General features: G+C 51.4%; 1 protein-coding gene across 1 annotated transcript; it reads left to right on the top strand.

Moving 5' to 3' along the window:
* The first annotated feature begins 2,149 nt into the window (after window positions 1-2,149).
* On the top strand, window positions 2,150-13,544 carry CLEC3B (C-type lectin domain family 3 member B). Its single transcript, XM_077129578.1, has 3 exons — window positions 2,150-2,418; window positions 7,324-7,422; window positions 12,993-13,544. Exons 1-3 carry the CDS (start codon window positions 2,310-2,312, stop codon window positions 13,391-13,393), a joined length of 609 nt encoding a protein of 202 aa, XP_076985693.1. The 5' UTR covers window positions 2,150-2,309; the 3' UTR covers window positions 13,394-13,544.
* The last annotated feature ends 1,831 nt before the right edge of the window (window positions 13,545-15,375 follow it).

Below are 15,375 nucleotides of genomic sequence, written 5' to 3'. Positions count from 1 at the left end.
GAGTCCAAAATCCGCAGGGCTGGCTGTGAAGCTGAAGATTCCAATAGAGGGTCTGGATGAACGCCACAGGAGAGGTTCACTGGCCAAAGCAGGAAGAGAGCCTGTCTCTTCTGAATCCTTCTTAAAAGACTTCCAGTGATTAGACTGAGCATCACTCATTGCAGAAGACACTCCCCTTGGCAGATTACAAATGGAATCAGCTGTGGATGCAGCTGATATGATCATGATTTAATTTTATGAACTGTGTTCATCGCAACAGACAGGCCAGCACTTGCCCAAGCAGACAAACAAGTACCACCACTTGACCAAGTTGACACATGAACCTGACCATGACAACAAGGATACATCACCACCATTTACTTTTCCAACCTCCATCTAGTTTCTCCAATTATCCCAGTAATGTCCTCTACAGCCAAAGGATTCCATCCACACTAACACTTTGCATTGTTCTGTCTTCTCAATCTCTTTCAGTTTGAACCAGTACCATAGTCTGACCTTGACCTTTTGAAGATTACCAGCCCTTCAGTATGGGTTTCTCCAGTGTTTCTTCTTGATTAGATTGGGTTATTCACCATCAGGAGGAATCTCATAGAAGCAGTGCTGCATTCTCACTGCTTCCCAGCAGGAGGTGCACAATTTTGATGTGTCCCACTATTTAGGAACTTCACTTTGGTCACTTGATTAAGATGATGTCAACCAGGCTTCTTCACTGTGAGGTTACTGTTGTTTCTTTGGAATTAATCAATATTTGGTGGGAAGTACTTTGAAACAATGTAAATATCTCATTCCTCATGAGACTTTTAATGTATCCCCCTATTTACTTATATCTGTGTATATTTGCAGTTTCCTATTTAATTTTGTGACTATCACTATTTTGGTACTCATATGGCCCCTGATTTGGCCAGTGGTTGAATCATCAAGCTGGCTTCTGGTAATCTACTGACATGTCCCTATCATTCTTTGAGTTCTTCCTTGCTTTCGGGAAAAACGACATGTTCCAGGATCATTTGTTCCAGGATCATTTTCCATTTTCTCTGCCCCAGCCCTGGAGTCAGCCATTCCTCCAAGGTGCTCTGGCTCCTTTGAATAGAAAGTTGTATGTAGAAGCCAGCGCCTGGGTGCCAGGAGTGCTCAGTGTGTTGGAGAGGGGTTGCTGCTCCAAGACTCTCCCACTGACGGAGCTGGGGAATAGCTGCACACATTTATATCTGAATTTATATATCTTGAGGTCCACAAGTGCACACTGATAACTCCAACTTTAATGCAACACCATAGGATTCACTTTAGCTTCTCTCTCCATATTTGTAACTCCCTTTTCCAACAATGAGAAACCTGGCTCCATTGTCCTAAGTCACTTATTTGACCCTGTATGGAACCAACTTCCCAGCTTCCATCTCTCTTGTGTGGCTCCCCTCCTCCACCCACCTGGCTCCAATACCCCATGCAGAGCCTTCCCACTTGGAGGATGACCCCCCTACAAGCAGCTCCAAGCCACTCCTCTAAGGATGCCCCCTCCCCACAGGGCTCTGACACCCCTTCCAGGCAGCACCCCTGGGGACACCCTGGTCCCCACTGGATTCTCCCTCAACCTACTGTGGTCACCTCCTTTGCTCTGACCCACCTCGTAGCTTTAGGACAGGATTGTGGAGAAAGAGAAGAGCTCCTTCATTTTTCTTAACCAAAGATGCATCAAGTACATAAAGAGACAGAACCACAAAATGATCATAAAAATCAAATCACTCTGTGAAGTATCCTCCCAGCTCTACTGTCTGGAGTGAACTGGTGTGGGATCAAATACTGGTACTGCCCCTTAACAACTGGGTAGCTTGGACAACTTTCAACTCACTGAGCCTCAGTTTCCTCAACTGTAAAGCGAGGAAAACGACAGCACACACTTCCTGCCACTGGTGTGAGGTCTCTATGAGCCGATGCCCCACTGTGCCTGCCTAGGGGAATTGCTCTGCAAATGTGAGCTGGGACAACTCTCATGTCTTTCTCAGAATCCCAGAAAACAACGACTCCTTTTAGAAGGCAGGGCCAGGATGCTGGCTGGGTGGGTGGGGACACAGGGTGGGCGTTCCCTGGGCCCTGAGGCTCTGGGGCTCTGGGGCTCCCAGGCCTTCCTTCCTTTTGCTGTTTTTTTTTTTTTTTTTTTTCCTTTTTGGCACTTCTGCAGCCAAGTCAGGGAGGGTTTCCTGGACAGAGGCCTTCGAGGCTGCTGCCTTAAGACGTGCAGCCCAAGCCACGGTTGCCACTGCTCTCCACCGGCCCACGGCAGGCACAGCAGCAGCCCCAGCCGGCACAGCAGTATGGAGCTTTGGGGGACCTACCTGCTCCTCTGCCTCTTCTCCCTCCTGACCCAGGTCACCACCGAGACGCCAAGTTCCAAGGTCAAGAAGGCGGCAAATGTCAAAAAAGGTAAGGAGGCATGCCACAGCAAGGCTGAACCTTGAAAACACAGGTGGAGTGAAGTAAGCCAGATACCAAAAGCAAATATAGCATGACTCCACTTTACATGACATATCTAGAACAAGCGAATTCTTAGAGGCAGAAAGTAGATTAGAGGTTACAGGGGTCAGGGGGAAGGAGAAATGGAGAGTTGTGCTTCACGGGCACAGGGTTTCTGTTCGGGGTGATGAGAAAGTCTTGGTAATGGATGGGGGTTACGGAGGCACCACAGTGCAAATGTAATTATGTAATTGCTACCACTAAGTGTATACTTAAAAATGGTTAAAATAGGAGAAATTTTGTGTTATATATATGTTACCATAATTTTTTGAAAAAAGTTCTACTGACAGCAAAACTTTGGACATTATTTGGTTAACAGGTTAAAAAGATAAATGCCTCATTCAAAAGAAAGCAAACGTAAAGAGGGAGACAGGGCCCCTCCCCGTGTTCCAGAGAGCAGGAGGGTGCACAGGAGCCACCCCTTCATCTTCCTCCCCGATGGGTCCGGGATCTTTATAAAGAACTGCCTGGGGCCTGGAGTGGGGAGGAGGGGGTTGGCGGGTGGGGTGGGGTCAGGTCTCCAGCAGTAGGGAATGCTGAGTCTCAGAATTGGAAAGAACCTTCCAGATCATCGAATTGATACCCGCCCCCACTCACAACATTGTAAAGAAACCAAACCTTTGAGTCTGTTGTCTGAGGCGCTGACCCTCATCAGGGTGAGCCTGACAGGCTGGGCTTTGTAATTTCTGAGCCTCATTTCCCTCAACTTTAAAATGGGGGTACCGATATTTGTTCAAAGGCGTGTGTTGAAGATGAGATGTTACAAAATATGTAAAAGTGCCTAGCCCAGCTCCTGGCACATAGGAGATGCTTAATGCACAGAAAAAATAACGGAACAAGTGAATTCTGAATTCCATTGTGTATCAGAGCCTTGGGGAGATAAGAATGTTCAAATCCAAGCTAATAAGCCGGAAACAGCTTTGCTCTCCCTCTGTCGCCTCTGGGGTTTGGGGTGTCCTGCGGCTTCCTTGGCTGCTGTGAGAGCTGCCCCGCCTCAGTGAGGTCACCCAGGGCTCTGTTGAGACAACATCAGCGGAAGCCATGGCGATGAGCTGCTGCTCTTAGAGAGCCTTCGGGGAGGAGGGTGGAGACCTCTGCAGAGAAACAGGCGGCCTAGAGAGCACAGGGAAGGAGAGGGGACACGGGGCGCCTGCAGGCCCCTCCCTGAGCCTCCTCTGCAAATGCAGCAGTTGCCCCTTGCCTGGGGACTAGTGAAGCACATAAAGGTACAGCAGGATGGCGCAGCCCCACAAAGCTGTGACAAAGGACGAGGCTGATAAAAAATAATCTCCAACATTCCATTTATGAGTGAACAAAGAAAAGTTCAAAATGGAATGGATACTATGCTGACGTTCGTTTTGAAAAAGAGATTTATATGGAAATACATATTGAATATACAAAAGATTTTTCTGGAAGGGTATCAGTGATTGCCTCTGGGAAGAAAAATGGGGGTTGGGGGCAGTCTCAACTGGGAGGGAGATTTTAACTTTTTGAACTGTCTGGATTTTTTCTTTCTGCTATGCATATTTTCTCTCCAGCAATGTGTTTATAAAAAGGAGAAGACTCAAAATTATGCATGTTGTGTCCACAAGCACTAGCCATATTTGCCATGAAGGGACTTTCTTTATAAAGGACACAGGTCCAAAGGCAAAGAACAGAATTTAAGAACGTGGAAAATAATTGCATTTCTCAAGTTCATGAAAGATGTTCTTTAATAATGTAAAAAAATAAGGAAGTCAGATCGGATGACGTCACGGTCTGTCCAGCTCTCACACCTGACCTCTTGGCCCTCAGTGTTTCCGTGGGGTGCCCCCACCAGGTCCAGGACTCCAGAGGCCTGCAGAATAGCTGGCAGGGCAGCCAGGGGGCATCCTGCCCAGTCCCGACCCTTTGCTGAAACCACCCCAGTATTCTGACTCAACTTGGTTTTTCTTTCTTCTACCTGTGCTGACCTACACAACAAACACTCACAGAGCTTCCTCTGTGTAGGGGTCCATATTCTATGCTGAACATATTGGCCAGGAAATACCAGCTCTTTTCTTAAGATGCAAATAGTCCACTTTGGTGCTTCTCACTGAGGCTTCAACATCATCTGGGGATACGTTAAAATCCAGGTGTCTGGGCCCCAGCCCTAGAATTGCCAGCTTTGGGGTGAACCCAAGCACCTGCGTTTTGCATAAGTCTCCCGTGACTGTGACTGAAAATCACAGGAACAACCTGTTTGGAGACTGATGTACAAAAGGCGTGTGTGTGTGTGTGTGTGTGTGTGCGCGTGTATGGTGGGTGGGTAGGTGGTGGAAGGGGCTGGCCATGCCCTTGGTGCTTGAGCTGAGTGGTGGGGAACAAGTTGGTGGGACTGGTGAAAGGAGAAAGAAGAGTGTGTGCCCAGCCCCCGGCCCCTGTCACAGTCCCGAGAGTGGGTGAGCAGGGGAGAGCCCAGGGTGCTTCTGAAGCATCTCTTGTGATGCCAGGTGTGGCCCTAGCCAGTGGACGGGGGACAAGTGGAAGTGAGGCCTGCAGGAGGACCGGGGGTGAGGAGAGCCTCAGGATCCATGTGGCCGCTCCTGATAGAAAAGCAGCCACAGAAGGTGGCCAGAAGTGGGTAGGATGGCCACGTGGTGGGGGCGGGGATGGGGGTCATGGGCCCTCAGAACAGGGGACCTGAAGAGTGACCTTCCAATAATATGCTTCAGGAATCCGTGGCATATTGTGGACACTATGGAATTCAGAATTCACTTGTTCCGTTATTTTTTCTGTGCATTAAGCATCTCCTATGTGCCAGGAACTGGGCTAGGCATATTTTAAAAAGTTCTACTGACAGCAAAACTTTGGACATTATTTGGTTAACAGGTTAAAAAGATAAATGCCACATTCAAAAGAAAGCAAATGTAAAGAGGGAGACAGGGCCCCTCCCCATGTTCCAGAGAGCAGGAGGGAGCACTGGAAAGGCCTTTCCTTCATCTTCCTCCCCAGGGGTCCGGGATCTTTATAAAGAACTGCCTGGGGCCTGCAGGAGGGAGGGAGGGATGGGGGTTGGGGCGGGGGTGGGTCCCCAACAGCAGGGAATGCTGAGGACAGTGAGGGCAGCATGAGGGCTTCTTGACTCCTAGCCCAGGGTCGTACAACATGCCCCTTGGGGGTCCCCTCCCTCCTCCCTTCCAACGGCTGTTAGTATATTGGTCCTTAGCCAGTCCCTGGGAGACCCTTGGTACAAATGACAAAAGGTGCATCCTTTGAGTTGACAAGTTATAGAAAGACCTGGGGGGAGAAAGCATGGGCTTCATATGGGCCCCTGCTTGGCCCCTCAGTTGGGTGCCCTTGTGCAGTGCCCAGTGTGCACAACCGCACATGGCACCCCATGCTGGTGCACGTGGCTGGGTCTTGATGCTGTGACCCTACTGAGACAGAGCCCCGTTGTGATGCACACATGGCCCTGCAAGGCTAGTTTGCTAGCCCAAGCCCTCCCTGCTTTCTCATCTGGGTGTTGTTTTTCTCATACTTGATAAGTTACATCACCATTTTCTATCCCATTACTGTGAAAAGTATGTTTCTTGCCCCCCACCCCCACCCCTCCACCGTTTGTTGCCTGCATTTCCTTTGCAAAGTCAGCTCGGGTGGATAAAGGCTGTGATCTCGCCCCCTGTGAATGTGGGCCTTACCTGGGCACAGCTAAATGGGCCAGAGAAGCGTCCCCCCCCCCCACACACACCTCTGAGGACAGCCCTTCCTGAAGCTCCCGTGGTTTCGGAAAGACTGGGGTCCTCTCGCACAGCTCCCTCTATTCACATACAGAAATGTTTCCCCACCTGCCTCCGCCTCGCCTCGTGCACAATGCGGGCTCCCAACAAGGGCACCTGTGCTCAGAGGACTGCTCAGGTTAGGAGTGCGTGCTCTCCCGGAGGAGGGTAGGGGCCGGGCTTTGGAGCCCCGTGGACCTGGGCTCCAGGCCAGCCCTGCCAGCCACTGCTCTGTGATCTGAGGCAAGTTGCCTAAGCCTGGCCTCAGCTTCCTCATCTATGCAGCGGTGGTGGTGTGGACCCATTCCCCGTGTCAGAGGGCTGATGATGAGCATCAGATGTGAGGGCAGGTGGAAAGGTGCAGCCCAGGGTCCAGCCTGCAGGGGATGCTCCATAAAAACCAGCAGCCGGGTCCCCTCCTTGCTCCCATTGTTGGAACTGAGGCGGGTAGGCACCCTGCACCAGGCACTCAGTCCTTACCAGGGTCTTTTGAGACGGGGCTGTGATTAGCATGTTTTTCAGGTGAGAAAACTGAATTTAGGGACCTCCTTGCTCCCAGTCACCCACTCCTGGGCTGCCCTGTTGTGCCGCTTGGCCCGGCTGGAGCGCCCACCCTGCCACTCAGAGTCTTGCTCCTCCAACCTGGGGAGGGGGACCTGTGGGGCGTCAGAGGCCCCCTGGTCCTGCTTCCTGTGCTCTGCTCTCCTTTGGAGCTCAGTGGGGGGTGTTTAGGAGTCACTGAAAAGTCTGCCCCCACCTCCCACTGCACCCCTACCAAATCCCAGCCCCATCTGACCCCCCAGCAACAATCCCAAACAATCGCAGTACAGGGCTCCCTCTAGTACGAGCAAGTGAAGGATGGGCCCCCCTGGAAAAGGAGAATCAGCAGCGATTAGTGAGACTACCACCAGCTGGACAGAGAGCGAAGGCCAAGATTTCGAGGGGAGTCCTTTCCCCTCGCCTCTCCGTGGCTGCCGGGAGGGAGGCCCCTCCCCACTCAGTGCCTGCCCCGCCCCAATCCCTATGGCCTTCCTCATATGTTTGTGATTGTCTCCATTTCCCCCTGACTTCATCCCAGATGTGGTGAGCCCTAAGATGTTTGAGGAGCTCAAAAGCCAGCTGGACAGCCTGGCCCAGGAGGTAGCCCTGTTGAAGGAGCAACAGGCCCTGCAGACGGGTGAGTGCTTCCCAAGGGGGTGAGGGGATGCACGGTGCCTCTTTGGGTGATCAGAGAGAGGGGCTCAGGTGGATGGGTGGGCAGCAAACTGGTGCCGGGGCCCAGGCCTCCATAGGCCGGTCCACCTGGGCCTATTCCTCTCAGGGAGATCCTCTGACATGTGTCTGCAAACCGCACCCAGGTGTGCACAGTCAAGTCTCTGGCCACAGCTGGGTGGTTGGAAGTGGGAATGTCCCAAGAGGACACAAGACTCTCCGACAAGAATCTGCCACAGCCCACTGGAAGCCTGAGGCCCGAGGGTGCTCCAGGGAGCAGGGGTAGCGAAGTTTCCAGGGGGGAGCCTCTGCTCCGTTACCTCCTGCAACCCTGCAGGTCACGTTAGCTTCACACCTGCCCTGTGTGGCAGCAACTTTCCTGATGCTGACTCACTTGGTCCTCATAATTAAGCTGAGGCAGGACTTATCAATCCTAATTTTAAAGACGGGGAAACTGAGGCATAGAGCAATCCTGTACTTTGCCCATGCTCAACCAGCTGGTTAGCAGCAGAGCAAGATTTGAACAGACAGCCTGCCCCATGCTGTGTTGGGTGTTGAGAGAGCTGGACTTCATGCTCCCTGTTTCAGTATTAACCAGCTGAGGGAGGCTGGACAAAATCACGCAGCCATGGAGTCCGGGTCGCAGAAGGCCATGGCCAGCTGCCCCCAGCATTGCCTGGCCAGCCCACCAGGCAACTTATTCTCCTGTCGGTCATATTCCTTTTTTATTGTCTCCATTCTGCGTATACCTCAAACTCACCTACCCCTACAACCCCTTGCCCTCCAGCCCCTGGGGAGCACAGAATACCCGCAGGATTACTTCCACGTAGTTTGCCAGTACCTGCGCTGTTCTAAGTATTGTATGTTAGCAGCAGCCGGTGCAGGGGATCCATCACCGCATCCCACCCCATTTTCCACCCAGAGCCTAAATACTTTGCCCTCTGCTGTGCTCCCTCCTAAACCCTCGGCCAGGAATACCCTCAGCTCCTCCTTAGAAAATCGACAAACCTCCTTGAACCCACTCCCACCTTCTCACCCTCTGACCACAAGGTGCACCCTCTCCCCAGCCCTCCCCTCCCTTTCCTGCCTCCTCAGGAACCTCACCCAGTCAGAGATCCTCTCTCTTCCAGCATTCACAGATCCTCAGGCCTCCTCCCTCTTCAAAAGAAAAACCTCTGTGGAGGGCTCATCCTCTCCTCGCCACATACTGAAAAGAGCTGTGGGTACACACGGTCACCATTCTCTCCCCTCCCACTCAATCCCTGGCCCACTTCAGGCTGGCTTCTACTCTCTTTGATGCACCCAAAGGTTCATTTGGGCCCCCACCCCTGGCCTCCGTGCCACCAACTCCCATGACTTACTTCTCACCAGCATCTGCTCGTGACGCCCAGTTCTCCCTTCTTGAAACACTCCATCCTGGGCCTCGATGGCCCCGGATGCTTTCGTTCATTTTCCCGTTGCCTGGCCATCCTTTCTCAGCTTTCCTGCAGGTTCATCTTTCTCCACCTGGTCATGAAGTTTTGTAGTAACCCAAGGCTTTGTCCTAAGACTTCTTCTCCCTCTACTCTAAGCTGGTCTTCCCAGATCTTATTTCCATGTCTGGCTTCCATTGTTTTCCACAGACCCGTCATCCCTAAGTTTGCATCTCTGTGGAGCTGCAGGATGTCTCTTCCCCACTTCCTCCTAGATATCTCAGAAGCAGCTCAAATTCAAACTATTCAAGGTCAAATTCATGACCTTCCTTCTCAAACTGGGCTGCTTCCAGCATCTGTCATCCACCCTGTTATGAAAGTCAGAAACCTGGGTCAGCCTTGCAGGGCCAGGACTAGGGTGAGGAGAGGGCGGTGTTCACTCCCAGGTGCCAACCCCACACTTGCTTACCCTGGAGGGTGAGTGCCACCTGGAATTCATGCCCCAGGTGCCTCATTTGCCTCACTTTGATCCCAGCCCTGCAGCCCTGACACATCTTCCTTCATCCTCCAAATCCAAGTACTACCAAGCCCAGCTGAGTTTCCTTCCTAATTTTTCTCAAATCCATCTATTGCTCTCCATTTCTACCATAACCATCCTAATCTAATTGACAATTCTCTTTCTGAAAGTGGACTGTTACAAAAGCCTAAAAATCTAATTGACATTCCTGGATCTATTCTTTTAGAAAAAATCATCTTTAAAAATATAATTTGGATCACGCTTTTCCCCCATCTTAACTCTCTCAATGGCTTACCTCTTTGCTTTTAGTATAAAGTTGGATAAGGTGCTGCATGGTTTGGCCCATTCTGGCTCTTTCCCCTTTGTTCGCTGAGCTCCAGCAACACCGGTCATCCTTCTGTCCTCTAAAGTGCCACAGTCAGTCCCTCCCGTCATAGGGCCTTTGCACATGATCTTGTCAGCCTGAATCACTCCCCCAGAACCCACCTAATAAACGCCTCTAGCATCACCTTCTTGGGGTGCTGGTGGGGGGAGGTTATCTCTGATCCACTATCTGAATCCCCTGTCTGGTTATAAGTTCTCACAGAACCATGTTCTTTCCTTCATCATATTTATCAGATTTATCCCAGTTTTAAATGATGTACTCATGTGTTGATTTATGCCTGCCTTCCCTACCCAGTATGAGCTCCATGAACACAAGGACCATACTTGCTTTTGATGGTCACTGTCTCTCCCATCACTCTGCCTGGGACAGTGCCTGCCACATACCAATGCTCAATAAATTTCTGTTAAAGAAAGGAAAGGAGGAACAGGGAAAAGGAGAGCGGGAGAGAGGACAAACACATGACAACTCTGGACATCTTGCTTAACATGGCAGGTGTGAGAGTGGGGAGGACTCTAGAAAGGGAGGGTATACCAGGGATGTTTTTGGCTTCAAGTAAAGAAAACATAACAATGGCTAAATAAAACATGAGTCTGGACGCAGGTAGCTGTGAGCTTTTGCTCAGTAGTGTCATCTCGTGGTCCCAAGGTGGCTGTCCCAGCTGCAGGCATTATGACTGCCTTCAAAGCAAGAAGGAAGAAGGGCGGCCCACTTATCAGGAAAGCAAAGGTCTTCCACTTACATCCTATTGACAAGAACTCTACCATATGGCTACCTGTAGCTTCAAGGGAATGCAAAGATGCAGCTTTTCTAGCCCCTGTAGTGGAGACAGACAAGGGAGAGGGGTCTGGGAAGGGCAGCTGGTTGGGTCAGCCAACAGAGTCTGCCACAGAGGGAATGTTTAGAGTGAGCACTATGCTACGCTAGGACTCAATTTCCTCAGATGTAAAGTGGAAGGGCACAGGGATAGACTGGCAGGGTAAGCTCTAAGTTCCCTCTCATATCTAAGCTATGTGTTTGTGCAAAGTTAATGCAACCCAGAGGCCACTTGCCCCTGGAGGTGGGGTGGAGTGGTGTGGGCCTCCTTGCCCGATGTGGTATGTGGAAACCCAAAGCACCTCCTTCCGTGTCTGCTGATTCCCGGGAAGTTCATGGTTACCTTAGAGATTATCTTCCTTTCATCGTCCTCTCCAACCCCATTAATCACCTTGTCAATAAACCCACCCAAAGCATTTCTGAGCTCTGTTGACCTAACCAAAGGGATGAGGGAATCAGGGATTGGGGGAGGGTTGGGTTATTCTGCTCCACGCACAGCCTCCCTCCACCTGCCCTTTCCCTCCCCCAGTCAGCAAACATGTGAAGTACCCACCCAATACATCTCTGCCAGGCATAAGGGAGGCAGGGGACTTAGCCTGCACCCTGCTTTCCAGAGCCTCATAGATACATGGAATTGATCTGTTCAGTTGAGCCTTTGAAGGATGTGCAGGAATTACAGACGATAAAGAGGGATTCTGAGTAGAGGGTATGGCAGAAGGTAGGGAGGTGGGCATGCATGAATCAACAAGATCATGAATAGTTGCAGAAAGAAAATGTTGGTAATGATAACTTAATGATAAATAACATTCACTGAGGACTATGGACGTATTAGAGGGAGTGTTGCAGCTGGGGTTCCTGAGTAGCAAGCCTAAAATGGAATTTAGCTGGCATGCAGTTTATTAGGGAGTACCCTTGGGATCAGCACCCCTGGAAGGGAAAGGAAAGAAGAAAGCAGGAGTAGGCAGAGAGAGCAGCCAAGCTGCACAACAATCTCAATGAAAACCTTAGCCGAGCGCAGACAGTGAGCTGATGATAGGGTGATGATAGTCTGGAGTTGGGGCAACAGGGCTGGTGGGCCAGACTGTGAGTGCAGGTTGCCCTGGGAAGTGGCCCTGAGAAGGGCTCCCTCCACTGAGGCCATCCCTGAAATAAGCTGACAGCAGAGGATGTCTTCCTTTTCCTTTGGCACTCCCAACAGCTAGGGTAGAAAGTTTGCATCCTCAAAAAGGGAGTCGACAGCAAGTCTCAGTGTCTGGGGCAGGAAGGAAGGGCAGTGCAGGAGAAGCTCAGATAAGCTACAGGATAGCACGAGGAACGGCCTCCTGACTTGGGGCGCAGCGTGTAGGAAAGGATGCCCCTGGAATGCTTTCAGTTTACACTTCCAGGATGTCAGATGCCCACAGGAGCACGGGGGTGTTACCCCTTCCATATTTCTGGAGTGAATGCGTGAGATGACGGATGGCAAGGTGGAGTGCAGGCTCACCCCTAACATTTTCAGGGTATTTCTTATAAATCAAGCTAAAAAACAAAGTAAAAACATGTTCTAGCCTCTGCCACCCCCCTCCCCCAAATTGATCAAATAAACCTTCATCACAACCTGTGAGCCAAGGTACAAATTGAGAATTCTTGGACTCCTCAGAGTTCCATGCCTGCAGAGCTGGCCCCATAGCCTGTCCCATTCAGTTACCATCTCCCTCTGTCTGAGAAGCCTTGCAGTCTAAGCTCCATCCTCACACTCTACACCTCAGCCAATCCTCTGGAGCAGCCGTGGGGAGCCTGCTTGGGTCTCTTGGGCAGGGAATCTGGGTCTCAGGTATCTGTGGGCCCAGCAGACTGTTTTTCCTTAGGGAGGGGTGTGGTCAGAGGAAAGTCAGAGTGGTTGGCTCCAGTTGGGCTCCCTGGAAAGCTGACTGGGGGGTGGAATCATTAGGACATTTATTAGGGAAAGCCCTCGGTCCACACCTGTGGAGGGGAAGCAAGCAGGAGTGGGCACAGGGTTGGAGTAGTTGCAGTGTAGGCCCAATGGGGCTGGGGAGCTAGAAGGCCCCTTCAGAATTATCCAGCCTTGGGCAGAGATGATCCAGCTTTACTCTTCCACATCCTCGGGCACCGGATGGGGCTGCCCTGGGAGAGTGCCCTTTGGACTTTGGACTAGGCAGCTCTGCAGCCAACAGGGCTGACCTCACTCCCAGCAGCTGCTGACCACCAAGACCTCCATTGAATACCCCTCAGCAGGGTCAAAGTGGTGGCATGGTCAGGACCTCTCTGGCCTGGGTTAGGGGCTGTCCTGGACCCCTGGGATGGACTGGGTGGGATGCAGGATGGTGGGTCGGTGGAGGAGATTGGCTCTTTGGCTCCTGAACCCCAGGGGTCTTCACTGATGGCCATTTCTTCTCCCTCCCTTTCAGTCTGCCTGAAGGGCACCAAGGTGCACATGAAGTGCTTTCTGGCCTTCACCCAGGCTAAGACCTTCCACGAAGCGAGCGAGGACTGCATCTCGCGCGGGGGCACCCTGGGGACCCCGCAGACCGGCAACGAGAACGATGCCCTCTACGAGTACCTGCGCCAGAGCGTGGGCGACGAGGCCGAGATCTGGCTGGGGCTCAACGACATGGCGGTGGAGGGCTCCTGGGTGGACATGACCGGCGGCGTCATCGCCTACAAGAACTGGGAGACGGAGATCACCGCGCAGCCGGACGGCGGCAAGGCGGAGAACTGCGCCGCCCTGTCCGGCACGGCCGCGGGCAAGTGGTTCGACAAGCGCTGCCGCGACAAGCTGCCCTACATCTGCCAGTTCGGCATCGTGTAGCCCGGGCCAGGGGACCGTGGAGGAGGGAGGGAAGGCGGGCCCGGAGGCAGGGCGGGGAGGACCTTCCAGCCCCGGCCCCTCGCTCCACGCCCTGGCACCCTCCGCGCACCCGGAGCCTCCTTATGCAAATAAAGTAGCTTCCGGAGAGTCACTGTGGTCTGTGCTGGTCCGCGGCGGCGGGGAGACTCCCAGGCGCCAGGTCCGAAAGCCCTAGGGGGGCATGTATAGAAGGAGGCACGCTGGGCATACGCCCTCACACCACCAACGGATGCTGGACGGGAAGAAAGAGACGGGGACTAAGGAGAGGGAGGAGGAAAAGAAAAAGTGAGAACTCTGGCCTTTTTTTTTTTTTTAAATTATTTTCACATAATTTCATAACATTTTTCCATATTTTTTTCTGAACCATTTGAAAATAAATTGCAGACGTGATGTCCCTATTGCCCCCAATACTTCAGCATGCATTTCCAGAAAACAAGGGCATTTTCTTTCTTTCTTTTTTTTTTTTTTTTTTTGCATGGGCAGGTACCCGGAATCGAAACCCGGGTCTCCAGCATGGCAGGCAAGAACTCTACCTGCTGAGCCACTGTGGCCCACCCCAAGGCCATTTCTTAGTAAGCACAGCACTGTAATCAAAATAGGGAAATTAACACTGATACAACCAAACTACACAGACCTTATTAAAGTTTCTAGGTTTCTTTTCATAGAATCTGCTTCCATCTGTTTGAACCCCAGCTCCAGGGGAGGAGGCACCCCATCCCTTGCCCCCTCCTGTTGTGAGATGTGCTGGAATGGCGGTTCCTGCTGCTGGGGGGTCATGGGGTTCAGAGCAGAGGTTGCCCACAGGAATTCAGGCAGATAAGCCCACCCCTGCTTCGCCAGTGCACCCTGGGGACTGGTCTAGGAACCAAATCTGACAGGTGCCCGACTAGTGTGTTCCAGTTTCTTCCCCTCTTCATAGAAAGCCGCCTGTTCCTTGTTAGCAATAACAGCTACTATTCGTTGAGTCCACTATATTGCAGGAACTTTAAGTATGATGTCTTATTTAATCCTATCTACCCAGGACAAGATGTGTTATTATTCCCATTTTAGAGAAAAGGAAGTCAAGGCTCAGCGGACTTAAGGACTTCCCTCTGTTACTCATCAGGAAGTAGCAGAGCCAGGCATTAACTCAAGGGCGCTGGTCTTTCCACAACCACTGAAATGCTTGCTTTACATTACTGGAACTTTCCTGAAATAAAACATCAGAGAGGTGACCTAGTAATCCCCAGAGGCAATTGGCTAGTCCCCCAGTTTCCTGGCCCATTCAATCATGTAGATCCAGCCCTAATGACACCTCCTCGGGAAATCTTTATCCCATCCACCACGGCCATCTCTGCGTTTGGACTTCTGCAGCACATTTTCCTTCTTGGGTATCCTTTAGTGTGTCTTGTCTTCTGTAAGAAATTGATGATAGATTTTTTTTTTAATATTTTTAATTATTTTTATTTTTTTACATGGGCAGGCACCGGGAATCGAACCCGGGTCCTCTGGCATGGCAGGCAAGCGTTCTTGCCGCTGAGCCACCGTGGCCCACCCATGATAGGTTTGATGAGGATAGCATGGGCCAGGGAAAGCAGCTTGCTGTTGCAGTAATGAATTGGGCTCATAGTTCATACCAGGCTGTTTGCTCGACATCGTCACAGAAAGCACCTTGTGTAATTCAACAATTACGGGAGGAGTTGGTGAGGTTCAATTTGTAGGTGAGGAAACAGAGACTTAGAGGTTGATCAATTTCTTCATGGTGGTCCAGTTAGTGAGAGGCAAAGCTGAGATTCAAATCTAGGTGTTGTTAACTCTTAGTCTTGGGCCCTTTTTACCCCACATTCCGCTTTCTAGCAGGATAAAAGTGGCCAAGGATTATTCAAAGTCCCGGTAGTGGTGACTGCCAACAAGAGAGCATCCATGCTTCTGTGTGTGAACACGGGTTCTGGTGGAGAGGCAGC

Source organism: Tamandua tetradactyla, chromosome 15 (genome assembly GCF_023851605.1).
Source record: "Tamandua tetradactyla isolate mTamTet1 chromosome 15, mTamTet1.pri, whole genome shotgun sequence".
NCBI lineage: Eukaryota > Metazoa > Chordata > Mammalia > Pilosa > Myrmecophagidae > Tamandua > Tamandua tetradactyla.
Note: the sequence above shows the minus strand (reverse complement) of the source record. Positions and strands in the feature narration are given on the sequence as shown.

Excerpts from the sequence above, each read along its gene's own strand:
- CLEC3B (XM_077129578.1), top strand. The coding sequence starts at position 2,310 with ATGGAGCTTTGGGGGACCTACCTGCTCCTCTGCCTCTTCTCCCTCCTG. Across the intron at positions 2,419-7,323 it reads GGCGGCAAATGTCAAAAAAG|ATGTGGTGAGCCCTAAGATG; the intron begins GTAAGGAGGCAT and ends ACTTCATCCCAG. Across the intron at positions 7,423-12,992 it reads GCAACAGGCCCTGCAGACGG|TCTGCCTGAAGGGCACCAAG; the intron begins GTGAGTGCTTCC and ends CCTCCCTTTCAG.